Genomic DNA, 18206 nt, shown 5'->3' with positions numbered 1-18206 from the left:
TCATTTGCTGAACAGCACTTGGGGGCCTGGTGCCTTGGAGCTGCGTCTGAAAATGAGCTCCTTAATTGAAACGGGGCAAAGCTCCCCCTCCTGCTTCCAAACACTGGCAGTTACAGCACTGGTCTGGGAAGAAGCAAAGGCAACCCACAGCAAGCCTCGAAAACACTCCTTTTAACCACAGACCTGCCCCACAGCCACCTGCTCTGCCAGCTTTCTTCTCCCCTGCATCCAGAACTGGACTCTGCTCGAGGAAACTCTCAGTTGTCTGTTCTGGAGGCATTCTAAAGCCACCCCCAAGTTGTTACCGGCTTGAACTGACAAGTGAAGCTCCCAGCTGTAGTGCAGAGGAAGGTATGATTTTGCTGGCACAAACCAGAGCCAGAACAGGGATGATGTTCCACAATTAGAGCAAGATCTTTGTAATGCAAAACAGCCAACCAACATTCTCTAGAGCAATTCAGGTATTTATTTTCCCTCACTAAGTTCTCATTAGCAATTTAGACAAAACAGAGCCTCTTGTATGATGATGAGTGGTTTATTCAGATTCTAAATAAAGGATCTGGAAAGCTGATCTTATTAAAAAAAAAAAATCAGCTGAGAAAACCAAAATAAAATGGGAACGAACACAGCAGCACTCGCATCCCTAATGTAACCTAAAAATGAATTGGGTCCCATTTGATTGTGAAATTTCCTCCTGTGATCTGGGTTCTGATATCTAGTTACGTTCCTTATAACCCAGAGACCTGCCCCCCTTATTCTGGAGAATCTGTGGCCCCTCAAAGGCTTCTCAAACCTGATCTCTTGCAAAGGTCACAACTGCTGCTGTTACATTATCAATAGCTTGTAGCATAAAACCAAAGATTAAAACAGTTCAGAGAACTTTCGGCTAAAAGAAAAACGACAGATGGACTGCTGAGACCCAGGAACAGGAGCTGTGAGGGCAGACACTGTTTCCACAAGGACTTGCACTGCTAACACATGCTTGGTAGCTTCAGCCCTCGGAGACCCCCTGATGACCAAGCAAACCCTGAGGCCAGCCCCTTTCCCCATGGTGCCCGCGGCACTGCGCGCCCCCGAGGCCTGCAGAGAGCAAGGCACCTCTTACAGAACAGAGCGTTCTCAACCTTTGTTCTTTCAGTTTACTGTTTTAAGCTTCTTGTTTGGTAGTTCCTGATGGTTCTTGGCTTCTTTCCGTTTCTGGCATGGCGTTTCCTTGTTCTCACCACCACCCAGTTTGTCCAAAATTACAGCAGCCTCCTTCAGAAGCCGCATCTCCCGTTTTTCCTTCCGCTCCTCCATTTCTACTATGTCATCTGCAAACAAAGCCTTCAGAGGGGGGATCAGCTTTGGGATGGTTGGAAAGTCACCAAAACGTACCTGAAATACATCAAGCACAGGAGCACCCGCGTGAGAACTGCGTTTAGTTCTCCCTCCTCCCCTTGTCTTCTGCCTGATCAGATGGCAGGGCACTGCCTCTTCCTCAGTGCAGCACCCAGCACGGAGCCCAAACCTCGCTGATGATTTTCAGCTGCACTGACACTAGTGGGCAGGTCATAATTTTCAACCCTACAGCAGTCAGTCCACAGATCCCATATGCCAAGTTATTTACATCTTCTTCACAAGAAATGATGTGGACACCGTACAAGTTTTGATAGATTAGTGAGCTATTCCCGCTGCTACAGCTGCTTTCAATCCAATGGCAGCAGCTTTTGGCCTCTGGATGTCTTCTACAGAAAGCCATTAAAGCAGCTCTACCAATTTAGAAGCAAGTGGAAGCAAAATTATGTTTTCAGCTGGGAGTAGCACACACAGAATAGAGGTGAAATGAGGCAAGTACCCAGTATGTTAAGGGTGGACTCCTGTTCTCAAAAGCCATCAGCACCTGTCCCACTCTGTGCCACCCTTTCCCCACATTGGTGGTACTGAACTGATGTGACATCCCATCGCAATTTTAGTAACTGCAGTTACACTGTGCTTGTTGTTAATCGCTGCTTTGTACATTAAGAGTGTGGAGGATGGCTAAACAAGTTATACTAATGCAGAGATTTCTCTGCGCATATATTCCTTCACGTACATAATATGGCTTTAAATCACACTTAGCTCATAGAGACTAACCAAACTCAAAATTTCCCTCAAATTATAATTGGATTATGGTATTATCTGCTTATAGGCATAGAGGCAACCATACCGCCACTCTGTGGATGAGATAAATTGACTTTAGTCATGGAGCAGACTGTGGTGGTGCAACCCGCCCCCCACCACCACCCCCCATGGCCCTTGGTACTTCGTGCCATTCTCCCGGGTCACAGGCCAACCTGGCATGAACAGGGAGAGGTTGTGGGCTCTGGTCCAGGCACTCCCTTAACGCTCCTGATTCCTACCTCCCCTGTCACTTGGAAACAGACTGCATGTCAATTCCAAATGGATGGGGACCAGAGCATTAAGGTACACCCTCAGCCCACTTGGTTTCTGCCCCATAACCCACCTCCCCCCTTATCACTTAAGAACAACAGCAACAATCGACACCTCCCAGCAGCCTTGTACAGCCCTACTTAGACTGTGGCCCAAAGGAGATGATACCAGAACTCCAAGATTAGCAAATTCTGGGCTTGCACAGTTGATAAAGAACACCAGAATATTCCCCAGCAGTAAAAGCAGCTGTTTCAGAGGACACTACTTTCAGGAGATGGCGTATCAACACATTAAAAGTGGAGAATTTAATTCATTAGCAGCGACCCCAAAGTAACACTGAAACCTTTCCCAGTCTGTCTCAGAGCTCCCAACTTACCCTCATATGATCAAATGCAATTCCAACCTTCTCACTGAAGTCTTCGCTGAACAGCGGGATCTTGGCGTATCTCTGACTGAAGTGATTGAGCATGATGAACTCTGCGTTCATCTTCATCCCGGTCTGAATCGCCTGGGAGGTTGTGCTACAGAGGGAACAGGAACATGTCCTGGTCACACACAGGAGAGCTAGTACTGGCCCTCCCACGGGGCAGGGCAGGCTGCCATGCAGCTACAGTCACACCAACAGCCAACACCCTGCTGAGCACAAGGTGTCCTTGCTCTTCACAGGCACACCCAGGCACCTCTTCCTCTGGCAACCTGCACCAGTGGCAAGTCTCTGACTTCCAAACAACTCTGAGCCCAGGAAAGCAGCTGTAATTACTTGGAGCTCTGCATTTAAGAGCTCCACAGACTGGGGACAGGGGCTTATTCAAATACTCGTCCCAGGGGTGCCAGCAAGTCCGGCTCTCTTGCACTGGAGCTCACAGGTCATTCTGAGAAGCTGCTCTCAGGTCTCCCCACTTCTGGGGGCAGCAACTCACTATCACTGGCTGCACCCCTCAGTTTGAATTGCACAGTGAGCTGCAGGGGTAAGGTGACTCTTCTACCTCCTGAGCTTAGTGCTCAAATGCAAGGGCCTTTCCTTTGGGCTAGTCTATTTGTAGAGTTACTCCTGTCTACTTAAAAGCTTTCCCCCTTCTCTCTGGGGATGTTCAGAGGAGCTGTGAGAGTTACAGAGCTGGTGCAATAAGCAACACACCACTGTTAGCGCTCAAGAGCTCTATGTACACCAGAACCACCAGCTCCAAGGACAAATCCCAGCTCGGCATCTTTGCCTTCCTAACAGTGACAGACAGCAGAGAACATCCCACCTGTGGGTCTTCTCTATAGCTTCTTTTTCCATTCCATCTTCCAACGTTGCTTCATGGATCAGCAGGTTAGCATTTTTACCTGGGTAAATAATCATAAACTCTTCAGTTGAATATAGACTAGTTCAACTGCCTACATGAACTCTCATTTCCACCCCTTGGCCCCTCATTTGTGTTGTAGGCACAGCACCAAGAGTTTGGGTGCCTGCTTTGGATACTAACAGTTGGAGACCTTTCTCCAAGAGGTTCTTCAAGCAGAGGGTTTTTGCCACCTACCCATTTGTACTAAGGCCATGCAGGGCATTGTGTCACCGGAATAGACTACTTTCCAGCCAGATTTGTGGATCATTGAACATGCAAAAGCATTTTTACAGTGCTGGACTTCACAAGTCTGAAACTGAACAAGGATACAAGTGTTAGACCTCAGGTCCCCTCTTGCCACTCATTGCAACTGATCCTGCCAGCTCATGAGCTTACCTCAGCCAGGTCGTAGCTCTCTAACAGAGAGCTGACAAACCATTTGGCTTTAGGTTTGGTGTTCTCACAGCCTTTCACAAGAGACTGGGAAGCAATCATTCTGTGAAGGAGGGGAGAAGAGAGAACTAAGGACAGGCACAAAGTAAAACCTGATCTTATCTTTCAGAAGCCTATTTCCCCTTCTCAGTTCAGCACCTTAAAACAAGACATTTTTGTGCACCCATCTGTTTTTCCCCTTGCTTTCACTATCCAGCACCCAGTAGCTCATCCAACCACTTCATCCCCACTGTCAGATACAGATGCCAGATCCAGGAATCTTTTTTCACTTGTTCAACTTCCCTTTCCTAAGCAAAGGGAAAGCCTGCATGTAAGCCTCTATTAAATAGCACAACTGAGTAACAAACCCCCTTCTCCCCTTTGCAAACTGCACAATCCCAGTCCTACATACAATAGGAAGGAGTCATCTTCAACAAAGGGATGGGGGTTATGGATGACAGTAGTTTGCCTTGAATGAGGACCCAGAAAGGACATTTTTCCCCATACCACACAGAACACTCACTTGATGTCTCCAAGAATCTCTTCACAGTGGTTGTGGTACTCATGTAACCAAGGCATGATCTGTTCAGGTGCTACCAGAAACAGAGGGCTGAAAGCCTGACCAAGAGCTGCCTGGGAAAGCAAAGGCAGGAGGAGATAAAATCAGTACTAGGTATACACCAAACCAGAGAGAAAAAATACATAGGGAAATGATGGTGGTTTTCAACTACCCAGGAGTTCCCCTCCCCTCACTCCAAGGCAAGTTTAGGAGCAGTGAAACAACTTTACTACTTACAAAAGCTCTCCGCCTCTGCATCAGGATGTTCAACAACCCCTGCAAAGAGAATAAACAAGATGGCAAGTTGTAGTCAGAAATATTTGGGGCGTAAGTGTCAACAGTGCTACCACAGCCCAGCAAGCTGCAGTTTTTGGAAAACCCACAGTCAGAAGTACACGATTTCCAACAACTGCGACTTGCTGAGCTGCAGTAACACTGTGACTGCTTCTACCCCAAGCTGGTGGCCAGTAGCCCACAACACAAGCCCCTCAGCTCTTCCCAGTGCTGCTGTGTCTGCTCCCAGAAGGGTGGAGAGCAAGAAGTCTCTACCCAACATCTTAGACCCAGTGTGGCTTCCAGACACAAGACAGCAGAGCAGCAAACAGCCTGTCCTGATCAGGCCCAATCCAGAATAGACCAACTGTTCTTCTGTGACCATTTATAGCGAAGCACTAAAGGAAATTGGATTGGACACTGCTGAAAAATTACAACTCTGGATGATCGCAGCAGGTCTGCAGGGTTCCCCAATAGGAAGGAAGGGGGGATTAGAAACACAGACAGATTCAGTAGTGCCTGAGGAATGCAGAGGGAAAGCGCAGTCCTAACAAGAGGGCAGCCTACATTCATCAGCTGCAGCTACATCTGAACTCCAAACAGCAGAGTGTGCCTGCACAGAACCCCTTCGCCTTCCAACACAACCTACCGAATGATGATCAGTATGCATGTGAGACACAAACACAGCCACTATGTTACACAGCACTTGGTCAACTTGCTCTCCGTAGTGACGACAGAGCTGTCCAAATGTTCCTTCTCCACAGTCCAAGAGCAGGGATCGGGTAGAACTGGCAAGGCAAGTGACAAAGACATTTAGCAGCCACTGTATGAGTTCTGAGCAGGGCCCATCCAGGGAGGGGGGATCTTTTGGGTTGAAAGGCAGAAAGCTCTCAGTGCTCTACACCTGTAAATGCTACTCTAGTTCTACTAGCCAAAGCTTCAGAAAGATGGTTTTGTCTGCACAGCTCATTCTAGTCTCGTGTTGATGATGAACAGGCCCTTGGGGCAAATGGTAAAATGAAGGAAGACATTAAACGTATGACTTCGGAGGTGGCTCTCACGTCTTGCCCACCTACAGAGAGACAAGGTGCCTGACCCTGACGTCCTACAGAACCCACACAACAGGGGCACCCTCCCTGCATCACCAAACACACACCCTGGTCAAAACAGCACTTGGGCAACACCCTCTTGAGACACTGAGTCTCTTCAAGCAGAATGCATGACAGGGATTTACCTGGTATTTACCAATGTGGAACTGACATTTCGGATTTTCATTGGAATTGCAGATCCCGTTCCCAAAAACACAACTTCAGGATAAGCACACACATTTCCTGGAAAAAATAGACAAGGATTTGTAAGCATTATCCACATACTGCCTGTCAGATACCATTTACTTCAACAGCCTAATAACTCCAGAGCCTACATGTCCAGCACGTTAATTTTTGCCTCCCTCAGCCTCTGGTTCTCCTACAGCAGCAAGGTTTACAAGAGGCGACAGAAGAAAAAGCAAGCACCACTAACAAAACACACCACAATGCATAATGTAACTGCATATCCAATGCAGGCAAACAAGGACTCTGCTGATCACCCGTGACAGAGTTATCAGTTCAAGAGGGACCTGACTCCTGCTCTATGATGCCCTGACTCTCCCTGGAATCAGGGTCCAGCCAGTGACCGAGTGGTGCTGTGTCATACTGTGAACAGGACAACAGAAACCCAGGAAGAGAGTGCCCCACAGGGAGCTGGTTCTAGAGCAAGACTTCTCCCAGACACAGGAACTCGCACTGTGGCTGCTATGACAGCATTCAACACAACCAGGGCTCTGGTCAACTCAGAGAATTAACACACTGGTGCTTTGTCTCTAATTGCCCCCAACAGTGCTCAACCCCCAAACCTAGCAGCTTTAGAAAACCAAAAGCACAAGACCGTGTAATTCTAGCTGAAATTCTAGACAGTTTGTGCTAAGCCTGTCTTCTGCACAGCTCCAGGAAGTCTTAAGAGCACCTCTCAGGCAGCAGGAAAACTGCATGTTCACAGCTTTGTCTGGGCTTTAAAGCAGTAGGTCACCAAGACCTCTTACCTCTTACTTCCCATCACACTGATCCAAGATAAGTTGCTGATCCTTACCTGGCACAACAGACAGGCTCTCTTTGCACTCCTTCACACGAGTCTGGAAGTCAGGGAGATCCAAGGCTTCATTAACAAATGCATCATGATCACAGACAGTCACAGCATCTCTGAAAGAACAGACCATGTATCAGGACGGGGCAGGGTAGGAACTGAAAAGAACTTTTCAGAGCAAAGTGCCAAATTACTGTGCCAAAACAGCCTTACAACAAAATGTCAAATGCTCCTTCCAAGTTCCATTTTGAGGGGTGGTGGAAGATACATCCAAGAATGCAGTGTGTGCCAAAAAGGCCTGATTGGGCTAAGCCACACCACAGAAATAATCATTCCACCACATTGGAGGAGGTCCTGGAATAGCACTAAGCTCCCCTGCACTGCCCAGACCCAGAGAGCTGCCAGACACCGGAAGGCACTGAAAGGCAGCACGGAGGCTCCTGCAAGAGGACCACCCACCCAAAAGGGCACCAGGCACCACTCAGAAGCATAAGGGGCCTGTGTCCTGGTCCTGCATCAGAGCACGTGCAGCATCACAGGCCTTCGGACACCTAAAGCAGAGAAACTTAAGACTCTTCTTGACATCTGGGTCCTCCTACTCTGCCCAACAGAGCCAGTAATTTGAGCCATGGCAGCTGGTGTCCTCTCACACCACATGGTCCCCTCCCCCTAAGATCCTCAGTGAGCATCTTCACCTACTTGCCCATAAAGCAAGCACCAAGGGAGAAGTCTGCAACTGCTTAACCACCTGGGACTTTCAGCTCTGATATCACGCTTTCTGGGTCTTAAGACTTTCACCTGGTTCCCCACAGGAACCACAGTCTCTCCCTGCCACAGCCACAGCTGGGTGCACAGCATATGGGGTCCAAGCAAAGGGCAGAGGAGCACCTGTGGCTACAAATCTGGGGGACAGAAACAACACTCCAAACCACTGGCCAGGTGGTGTTTTCAGTGGCTCACTCATCCCTGTCCAACACTTTGTCTGAGACTTTTAGGGACACAATCCTTGAGACACAGCTGATAGCTTGGCAGCTCCATCAGCACAGCCAGCAGTAAGAACCTGCAAGGGATGCTGACACACTGTCCTGCCTCAGCACAGACTCACACAGAAAAGCTGCTTCAAACCAACACCCAAAAACGGGTAAGTCAAAGATTCCCACTGACCTCTGCCACTCCTGTTGTGGTCTGAAGTGGTATTTCAAGAGGCACTCTCCTCGCACAATGGGCACATTACACACAGCCTCTTCTTCCTACAGGTAGAAAAGTGACATTAAACACATTCTTTGCTCAGGGTCAGGAGGCACACAGGCAAGCAGGGCCTGGCCTACCTTGCTCTGGTAGGTGGTGAGCAGAGGGAAGATCTCCGGGTGGATGAGGTTCAGCTGAGTTTGGATCTTGTAGCTGCGTGGGTTGTGCACTGCAGAGGAGTTTTCATTGAGCACCAAGTGCTGAGTTCCAGGTCCAAATCTGTAAAAGGACAATAAAATACATAACAGCTTCAGCCCTACATTAGAGTTGGGCATATATGCACACCTGAGCAATTAGCTGAAATCTCATCCGAGCCAGCCGAGTCCTGCTGCCAGTCAACAGCTATTTCTACTCTGGGAAAAACATATGCACCATAAGAACATGCTGCTGCCCAACAGTGACATGAAACCAAGCAATAGAAGATCACGTACCTTTCCAGCCACTGCTGGTAGCGGCTGTCTCGAAGCACTGACTCTGGAGTCATGTGAATAACCAAGGCCACCTGGTTCTCAGGAAGTCCCTCCTGGTACCTGGGGCACATTCAGATACAGAAAGAATACCTGCACTTCAGTCCTCCATCACCTTGGCAGCCCCTCCCCTCTCCCACCTTGGTGCTACCAGAGATGCCCCCCCCGAAGCAGGCAGAGCACAGCCCAGCAGCTCTAAGCACCACGTCGCAGTAGGCACAAGGCTCCCCAAGGCTCAAGCCCAACATTTGCTGACACCACCCTCCCTGCCAGGGCAGTTACTCTCCTACAAATGCAACAACATCAGTAAAGCCTTCCAGAAGCCTAACCCACTTCTGCACAACCCTACAGAGACATTACACACAGCCCAGGCTCCCAGCACACAGGAAAACACAGTCTCTACATTGCTCCCCAGCAAGACACCAGTGCATGTTTCCTTCTCTGGAGGCCTCTGAAGGAAGACAGGCCTGTGACAGTTACAGAACCCCATGGGTCCAGCCCAGGCCTGCCTCTCCTAAAAGGCTCAAAAGGAACCACCATCCTTTCCTGCATCTCTAGCTCCTTAACAATTCCAAACAGCTCAGACATTGGCCCCAAGAACCCACACATCTAGAACAGCACGAGAACTTCTCTTTGGCAAAGCTCAGCACAGATGTCTTCCCCCAAACACTCCAGGTCACCCAGCCCCGCTACCTTTGGAAAGTCTCGTTTTCACAGACAGCATCCACAAAGCCCTCATGAGGACACTCCAGCACAATGAACACCGGGCCAGGATCAGCAGGGGTGCAGAGTTCTTCAGGAGAGAGCTGCAGACAGATACACGAAGATCACACCACAGTCAAGCCATACACACAGCCCCTCTTGCCTCAGGATGTCTGGCTCATCAGGCAGCCCCAGGCAGGCTCTGGCACTGCTCAGCAAACCCCGACAGTGCAGTTCTCATTCCTTTTCTGCTCTCATTAAACAAGTTTGCATTTTGCTGTGTAACAACAAATCCCAACCCTGGACTCAGAGCAAACCACAACCTAATGTAAGGAAGGGAATTTTAGCAGCTTCTAGGTTTCCACAGCAGACTCAGATGGTACCAGAAGCATGCTTAACAAAAAAAGGCTTTGTGAAATTCTTATGATGCAAAGATGTCAGTCCTATCTCCCAGGTTAGGAACTTCACTTACAGATCATCTGACACATGGCCAGAGCTGGCTCTGCCTCTCACTTCAGACTAGTGTTTGAGAGATTAAGACCCTACAGACAAGAACCATTGAACTTCTTTCAGTCTAAGAGGTGCCAACAGAGTAAGGAAGGAGTGGTAGCTATACAGGCATTCAAGCTCCAGATTTAAAACATGTAGGGATTAACTTCACTAGTGCACTCCTAGACCTGTATCAGCTTTGGGAGGATGAGGAAGCTCTGACAAATAGCAGACATACAGCCATACTCACAAATTAATTTCAGTGTGTATTTCCCTAATCATACCCCCGCAACAGCACCAGACATGCCCCCCGCAGGAGCCACAGTCAGCAACAACTTGGGGCTAGAATGGAGACCAGTCACTAACCAAAAGCAGCCACTCAAAGTTCAAAACTAGCAAAAGCCATGCCAACCTCTTCGCAGGGATGAGAAGGAACAGGCAGAAAACCACCATCCACCGTCTCAAGAATAGGTGTTTTAAAAGAAAAAAAAACAACAAAAATAAACCCACCCAAACAAAAACAAACAAACAAAAAAAAAAAGTCCCAGTACCTATTGGCAAAACATTCTGCACAAAACAAGTGTCACCCTGGGAGCCCACTGAAGGAGGGAGGATGGCAAAGCCACAGCAGGAAGCACAGATATATCTTACCTCTTTGCCTTCAAAAGTGACACTCTCCCCATTTTTGAGAGCTGTAATGATGGGAAGAATGGCTGGAGTTCCCCTGAAAACAAGGTCATAACAATATTTAGCTGGCCAACATCACCATGCTTGGTGTTGCTCCAACCCCAAGCTGGATCTTGTACTCACACTGGCAGGCCCATCTCCTGTGCTTTAGCTGCTAGGAATTTTCCCTTCTTTGGGTGAATCTGAAAGAGTTAAATAAAACAGAATTACCAGTCAAATAAAGAGGGCCAGGAAACAAGATCCACATACTTTCAGTTTAAGTGTTTCCCCACAAGCCAAGGGAATTTTAATTTTTTTCTTTTCAGTTCCACAGTCTTAGTCTAATTTACCACCAAAAAGCTTCTACTAGACTTTCTGGTTTCCAAGATCACACTGCTGCTTCTTGCTCTCTTCTTTAGCCAAGTAAGCAGGACAGACTTCCCTACTGTAAGCATTAAGCAAGAATGGAACCTGTATACTCTTAATTGGCTGCTCTACAATGAACACTTCTAAAAAAAAAAGTGTCTCTAGTTTTTACACATTCCTACCCATGCTACTTACTCTGACCTTTGGAAAGTAGAATCACAAAATAGTTTTAATTTCCTGCTTGAAAATGCTACCTCCAAATAAAGCTGTTTAGCAAGATGAAATGTCCTAATGACATTAGGAAGCATTTCTTTACAGAGGGGGTGGTCAGACACTAGGACAAACTCCCTAGAGAGGTGGTTGATGCCCCAAGCCTGTCAGTGTTTAACAGGCATTTGGACAATGCTTTAACTTTTGGTCAGCTCTGAAGTAGTCAGGCAGTTGGACTGAATGATTGTTGTAGGTTCCTTAGAACTGAAATACTCTATTCTATATTCTGTTCTACACTGATTTAGAGATCTTTGTGTCCAAGCTTACTTTACAAAGGAAAGCCATCACCAGATTGGGATGTCTGCTTGCACACTTCTGTTCCTCACCTGTAAAAACAAACAGAACTACTCAGAATCACCACTATCATTTTCCTTAAAGCCACAACACGTCAAAGTTTGCTAAAGAATTAACAGGAACAACATCAGCCAGCCAACTCAGACCCCTGAAGCAAAATGTAACAAGCACCTAAAGCCAGAGAGCTCACCGATACAGCTACAAGAAACCAAAATAAAGCTCAAGACTAAAAAATAATCAACCCCAACATCTACTCATAATTAAATTACAAAGGCTGGAGTACCCACTCTGGCCAAGGGCAAACACCTACAGGGACTATCACATCCCAAGTAGGAATCACATTCAATTTCTAGGCCTTATAGTTCTGCATCAACCTGTAAAGTACCAAAACTCATTATGCTTCATATAATCCTTCACCTGAGCTTCCCTACAGACTTCACCTCCAGAAAGCAAATGGCTCAGAGGATAAATTCATATCCTTAATTTCACGTTATTTCATTAAGGTTAAAAAGGTCGTTCCATTTTTTTCACCTGTTTTCTTCGGGCTTTCCTTTTTCTTGCCCCCCTCCAAGTTTTGCTGTGCAGCTCTTGGGGATCCTGGCCCTGTGTCCCCTTTAGGGCTATTTCCACCTTGGGTTGATGCTCCAGGACTCTGAGGCAACATACTTTCAGCAGCTAGTGGTTTTCCTGTCCCAAATCCAATAAAACCAGACAAGATCACTCAAACGAAAGGGACAGATAAGAAAAGCATGAGTAGCATTCTCTCTTCCATGACAGTCACGTTTAAACTGCTTCAGAACAGAACTCTTCCCCCTAGTATGACTTGTGCTTGCACATTCTGGTCACCTATTTCAGAAGTCATCTGTCATCCAAGTCTTTCAGATTCTCTCAAAACTGCTAAACTCTGTCAAGCCTGTGCCTGTACTCCAAGTTTCCAGCAGTAAGAAAACTCAGCTGACTAAAAAAGCCAAATCCAGTGATGTTTTACATGTCATTCTATACACCCACACCTAAAGGAAGAAACCAAGGCCGTGACTCAGCAGGTCTCATTTCTTTGAAAGAGATCCTTCTTGTGAGAAAAACACGCGAATTAATAAGTCTCTCCTTGCTCAGGCTTGCAAACAGAAGCTGCTCTTTTAATCACCTTAAGCATGGTTACTGAGCAAATGCTTCCTCTCTCTGACTACAGCACTAATGCTCACCTGTAAGAGGTATTTGGTAGACTGTCATCGTCTCGTCCTTATACTCAGGCTCTGTGTGCAACTGCACAGCTGGAAAGACATTAGAAACTGGCATTAACAAGTTCATAAGAGGAGATTCACACTCTACAAGAATTTAAATCAGGAAAATACCTATTTTCATTCTGAAACAAAACCTGCAGAATGTCCCCCTTCCCCTTCTCTGCCCAACTGAAAGATCAATGAATAAGTTCTTAAAAGCCCATCATCCACAAAAAGTAGTCCGGGATACACAGTAAGCAAGTTCACTGACACACTCTGGAAGCAAACTGCCTTTACAGTGCTTTAAAATCAAATGCTGTCTGCTAGTCAGTCAGACTGGCAGCGGCTGACCAGAAACAGAGCTGGAAACACAGGTTATCTTCCAACCAGTTCTTGTGATGGATTTGGACAGTGTGTCAGATCAAAACAGATGTTTAAAACTTTCCTTGAGTGGATCTAAGCCAGATGTATTTACTCTGAAGTTCTTACTGTTCAACACAGCCTTGGCTAAAGCTGAAACAAATAGATATTACAAGTTCATATTCACTACACATCACTGACCTACATACCTAAATCCATCCTTTTTAGGGGCCCAGGAAAGAGTCGAATCGCTTTCAAGTAATTTTGCTGTAAAAGAAATAGCGTATCAGGAGGCCAAGCCCAAGCGGTGCAATTACAAGTACCACTTGCAGGAGTTATGGTTACTTTCAGTGAAGTCAAAGACTCCAGGCCCAGTCAGGCAAAAACCGGGCAGCACACAGCCAGCCAAGAAATACTGACTGGGCAGGTGTCCCACGTCCAGTGGGCATTACGCATTTAGAAAGAGAAAGGAAAGTAAAGAAACACTCTCCCCATCCCTTCCATCAATATAATTAGTCAGCAGATATTGCAAGGAAATAAAATAATGCTGAGGATTGGAAATTTTCAGCCTAGACATGGCATTAGGCTGGCCAAGATCACATTGAGCATCAAAGCACAAAGATCAGAGACCAAGTTTCTATTAAAAGACAACAGGGGGGGAACAAACAGGAGAACAATGGACACCCTTTTTCTGAAACACAATTTACCAGAATATTAGCTGACAAGACAGTTTTAAGGCACAGAAGCCTGATGCTGTCCTGTGTGTAACTGAAGAGATTTGCTTTTTAACGCCAGCCCTTCTGGCAGAACTTTCAGGCTGGCACTAATTCAGACCAGAATTTTACACCTGCACTATGATTTACTCCTTTGATGCCAGCTCTCCCAATTCCAAGGTAAGCTTTAATCTCTGAAGGGTTCACTCTCCCTTCTGAAAGTTTTCCCTACTTACCAGCTTTGGTGGCCCTAGAAAGACACATCTTTGAAGCCCCACAGCCTTCAACGTGAGAATCATACCTGAAAGCAGAGAAATAGCTTTATTACAGCTCCACTAACCACTGGCAGATGATGCAAGAAAGATCCCTCTCAGCACCCAGGAGTGCTGGGCCTCTCCACGAAGGCCAGAACTCAACTCGGATCCAAATTCAGTTTTACCTTAGCTTTGTGGCAGTTTCTCATCTCCACAGATATGGAAAATATCTACAAATCTTACTGTCACAATTAGGAGCAAGTTATCTGAACATACTGCTAAACTCCTTGCTTAAAGATTTCCGGAATTTTAATGGACAAGATCATAATCAATCTGTTCTAATCTCACCCTGCCTTGAGAACAAGAGTGGGCCAGAAACCTCTGTAGGTCCCTTTGAACTCAAATTAGTCTGACTCACGAACAGCTCCCTGCTGGCAACACAACACTTGTAATGCCTTCCGCTCTACCTAGACTTGGGGAAGGCAGCGCCATGCGTGCTGGGCAGGCAGGGCCTCTTCCACCACGTGTTTGCACACGCTGTCACACCGACCACACTGCAGCTGGAAGCACCCCAGAGCCCCACGTGCAACCTAGCTGCTCTGACGGCGCTTTTCCTATCTACAACTACGTAAAAGACCCCACGCACCACCCACCAGGCAGATGCAGAGCAACCACCTCTGGCCTAGACAGCGGCTGACCACGCGAGAGGAACAGGTGCCAGGCTGTCACCGGGGCACCCAGCCGCCCCCCCGCTCACCTGGCAGGCCACCAACGTTGGCCCAGGCCACCCGGCTGAGGAAGATGCTGTCCAGGTGGGAGATCTTCAGCCTGAGGGGCGAGACGGGGGCGGGGTGAGGGTGAGCAGAGACCGATGCAGCCCCGGGGCGGCCGCCCCGGTTGCCCCCACTTACTTGTGTTCCTGCATGGCCCGCTGCGTGCCCTCGCCGCAGTTGAAGAGATACCTGAGGGGAAGGGGCATCAGAGCAGGCCTGGACGGAGCGCCCCGGCCGCAGCCCAGGCGGGGCGTCCCCGAGGCCTCACACTCACCGGTTGAACTCGGAGAAGACGTAGACGGCGGCGCCCGCGTCGCGGCTCCCGGCCGCCACCACCTGCACGTAGATGGTGTTGGGCCCCGCCAGGCCCGTGCCCGCGCTCCGCCGCCGCTCGCGGGCCCACACGTGCCGCGGCACGTCCTTGGGCCGCCGCGCCGGCCGCGCCGCCGAGGGCCCCTCGGCCATGGCCCTGCCCGCCACCAGCCGCCGCACAAGGCCGGGAACCGGCGACGGCGCCCGCACCAGGGCCCACATCCACGCGCGACGTCCCCCCACTCCCCGCCACCAATTGGCGCTCTGCGGCTCCCCCCGACACGTGATGAGGGCGAGCCAATAAGAAGCGAGAGTTCCCCCAGCCGCCCCGCCCCTGAGGCGCCGCCGTCAGGCCCGGCTCGGCCACCGTCCGCTATCACGTGACGGGGTTTATCCAATCGGAACTTCCCTGCCCGCAGTCCCGCTGAGGGGCGGTGCCTAGTGCCGCCTCGCGGGTGCCCGACAAGCGCAGGCCCTAGCAGCCGCCGCGCCCGGCAGCCCGCCCTTCTCCCCGGCCCGGCCGGGCCCTCCCGCGGTGCCGCTGCAGCCCCAGGCCCGTGTCGGGCCGCAGGGCAGTGCCAGAGCCCGGCCTGACCCTGCTGCGGCTCCTACCGCAGCGAGCTGCCGTGCCGGGGCCCTGCCAGGGCTGCCGGGACGCAGCCAGGGCCCGCGGGGCTGGGCCAGGCCGAGCAAGGCCGTGAGGGAGGGGGCCTGGTGGCTCTGCAGTACGTGTGAAGAGGCCGTCGAGAACCGGAGCCGGGCTCATCACAATGAGTCAGGAGGTACCAGCCGGGAGGAAGGAAAGCCTCATCCCTGTGAGGACGGGGAGGGGCTGGGTCAGGTGCCCGGCAGGACTGCGCCGTCCCTCTCCTCGGAGGTTGTCAGGAGCAGGCTGGATAAAGCTCTGAGCACCCTGGTTTGACCTCGGAGCTGAGCCAACTTTGAGGAAGAGGTTGGACCTCCCAGAGTGCCTCCGAACCCAGATTACCCTGTGATTCTCCAGGCTCTTCACCATTTCTCCATTGCTCACAAGCTCCTCTTCCATATGAGCCTTGTTTGGGGCCAGTTTACAAATACTAGACCATCCAGGCCACAGCTCTGTTTATTTTTGAGCTTTCTAAACCCACTCTGAGTTCTCTCAGGCTTTCTGTTTGCTTCAAAAAGAACCACTAAATTTTACTGTAACCAGAGTACCTCAATATAAACAACCCTAACCATCAATATTCCTTTTCTTCTCTAAGGGCAAACCTTATCTTACTCAGTGCTTTGCTTTCCAAACACTTTCTCCCTTTATTCTTAGTGCCAATGCTCTTCCCTTTCTTTTCCAGTGATCCAAGCAAGCACTCTGGGGACCCGTCCAAACCTCCAGATCTTGCCATGTCTGTTTACATCTGTTCTGTCAGTCTTTCTTCAAATCTATAATTCACTTACCGATTCTCCTTCTGACTCCCATCTCTTCACACAAGAGCTCAAATGAACATGGTATTTTTTTCTGCTTTCCCCCACTCTGGATGAAATACAAGGTCTGAATGACAAACTCTTTGTTCATGCATGTTTTACACATTACAGTCCTGCAGCCTGAAGCTCACTCACAGCGCTTGGCTCTGCTCCCTGTAGCCACATAGGAAGCGAAACATCAGGTTAGATCTTAAATTGCTTCCTAATAAAAGTTGAAGTTTCCTAAAGCTCTGTGCATTCCTGCCTCACTGCTTCATCATTTCCTCCCTGTGTCAATGATTTTCTGCTCAGGTGAATAACTGGGAAACATGAAAATACCTTATTTTGTGCTTATTGGATTTTTTTTTTTTTTTGCACCTTTGGGAGGACAAAAGCTTTTTTAGGGCTCTGACCAGCTGGCATGTGGTTTCCAGCCAATGTTTCTTTAGTCGGTAAAACAACTAAGATAGTGTGTGGTATTTTTCATCAAATGAATACTGGCAAATTTGTCCAACCTTGCTGGCTTGGTTTTGTGTGCACAGGCCAGCATTCAGAACTGTGACTTCACTAAAATTCTGTAAAGTGACAAAACTGTCTAATATCTCAACAGTCTTACGAAGATTTCACAGGAAGTAAATAAAAAGCTCTGAATCTGATCTGAGGTTCATGCTAACAAAAGCACATGACTGTGTTGCTGTTTCAGCTGCAACGTCTGGGTAGCTCATCCTGAGGAGGAGTTTCAGGGTTTGGTTCATGGCTCAGGAGGAAATCTCTTTTATTTTACAGTTTGGTCCTTGTTCTGTGTGAGAGCAGTGCTAGTGTAACATTTGTTACTGGAGAAGTAGGAACATCCCAGAGTTTAGTCCCTGTAGTACTTATAAAGTGAATGACTCATACATTTTGCCAACATAATTCTTGCTATGATTCATATTCCCTTGGAAAACCATATTTTATCTTAGAGGTTGGGTGCTTGGTTAAGCTGGGAAAGATCTTGGTTTCAATTTTTCAGCATGACCTTGTAAAAGTTTGAACTAATTTTCTCTCAGAAATTCTGGATGTTAAAGCCATCCTTTGCTTCTCAGTCATCTGGAGTAACAGTTGTGGTCTATTGGTGCACTTTTTGAGTGCAGAGCGACAGTGAGCTTTGCCTGGGTTGTGATGAGGACCAGGAATCACCCAGAGACATTAACACTGCAGACAACATCTCTGTATTTCTCAAAATCACTTATGTAGCACTACAGGAACTGACTGAAATGGCTCATGCCCTCCGCATGCAGGAGGTCCCGTTCAGACATGGGTCTCGGGCCCGTGCCAGGCAGGCCGTCTGACCGTGCCCGGTGCGGTGGCCGTGGAGGGTGTCAGGAGCATCCCCCACAGCACGCTGCTGTTCAGCACCATTGCCACAACGAGCAGCATCCGCCAGAGGTGCCTGGTAACGGGCCAAGCACCTGCTCTCTGGTCTAACTGTGGCTACAGAGATCAAAACCTGCCTCCTGACCAGGGAGAGCCC

The 18206-nt window shown here is 48.6% G+C and overlaps 1 protein-coding gene across 2 annotated transcripts; it reads right to left on the bottom strand.

The window, feature by feature from the left end:
* Positions 1-443: 443 nt before the first annotated feature.
* Positions 444-15502, bottom strand: ELAC2 (elaC ribonuclease Z 2). Of its 2 annotated transcripts, none has more exons than XM_074922164.1 (24): positions 15222-15502; positions 15086-15136; positions 14932-15002; positions 14157-14221; positions 13417-13474; positions 12830-12898; positions 12159-12314; positions 11601-11659; positions 10842-10900; positions 10683-10755; positions 9534-9646; positions 8805-8903; positions 8454-8592; positions 8290-8375; positions 7132-7241; positions 6239-6335; positions 5654-5792; positions 4969-5007; positions 4696-4805; positions 4137-4236; positions 3936-4056; positions 3663-3741; positions 2789-2933; positions 444-1377 (listed from the first exon to the last, which is right to left on the bottom strand). In XM_074922164.1, the coding sequence occupies exons 1-24, from the start codon at positions 15479-15481 to the stop codon at positions 1135-1137; spliced, it is 2541 nt and encodes an 846-aa protein (XP_074778265.1). In that variant the 5' UTR covers positions 15482-15502; the 3' UTR covers positions 444-1134. The 2 variants fall into 2 exon arrangements, with proteins under 2 accessions (XP_074778265.1, XP_074778266.1); XM_074922165.1 differs by lacking the exon at positions 12159-12314 and adding an exon at positions 6680-6688.
* Positions 15503-18206: the final 2704 nt, after the last annotated feature.

This window comes from Athene noctua, chromosome 18 (genome assembly GCF_965140245.1).
Source record: "Athene noctua chromosome 18, bAthNoc1.hap1.1, whole genome shotgun sequence".
Lineage (NCBI taxonomy): Eukaryota > Metazoa > Chordata > Aves > Strigiformes > Strigidae > Athene > Athene noctua.
This window is presented reverse-complemented; position numbering and strand designations above follow the sequence as displayed.

What these genes read in the sequence shown, in the direction of transcription:
- ELAC2 (XM_074922164.1), bottom strand. Translation starts at nt 15,481, where the DNA reads ATGTGGGCCCTGGTGCGGGCGCCGTCGCCGGTTCCCGGCCTTGTGCGG. An exon ending in TACCAGCAGTGGCTGGAAAG is followed by an intron (nt 8,593 to 8,804) that starts GTACGTGATCTT and finishes GTCCTTTTACAG; the next exon opens with ATTTGGACCTGGAACTCAGC. An exon ending in CCACAACAGGAGTGGCAGAG is followed by an intron (nt 7,242 to 8,289) that starts GTCAGTGGGAAT and finishes CTGTTCTTTCAG; the next exon opens with AGATGCTGTGACTGTCTGTG.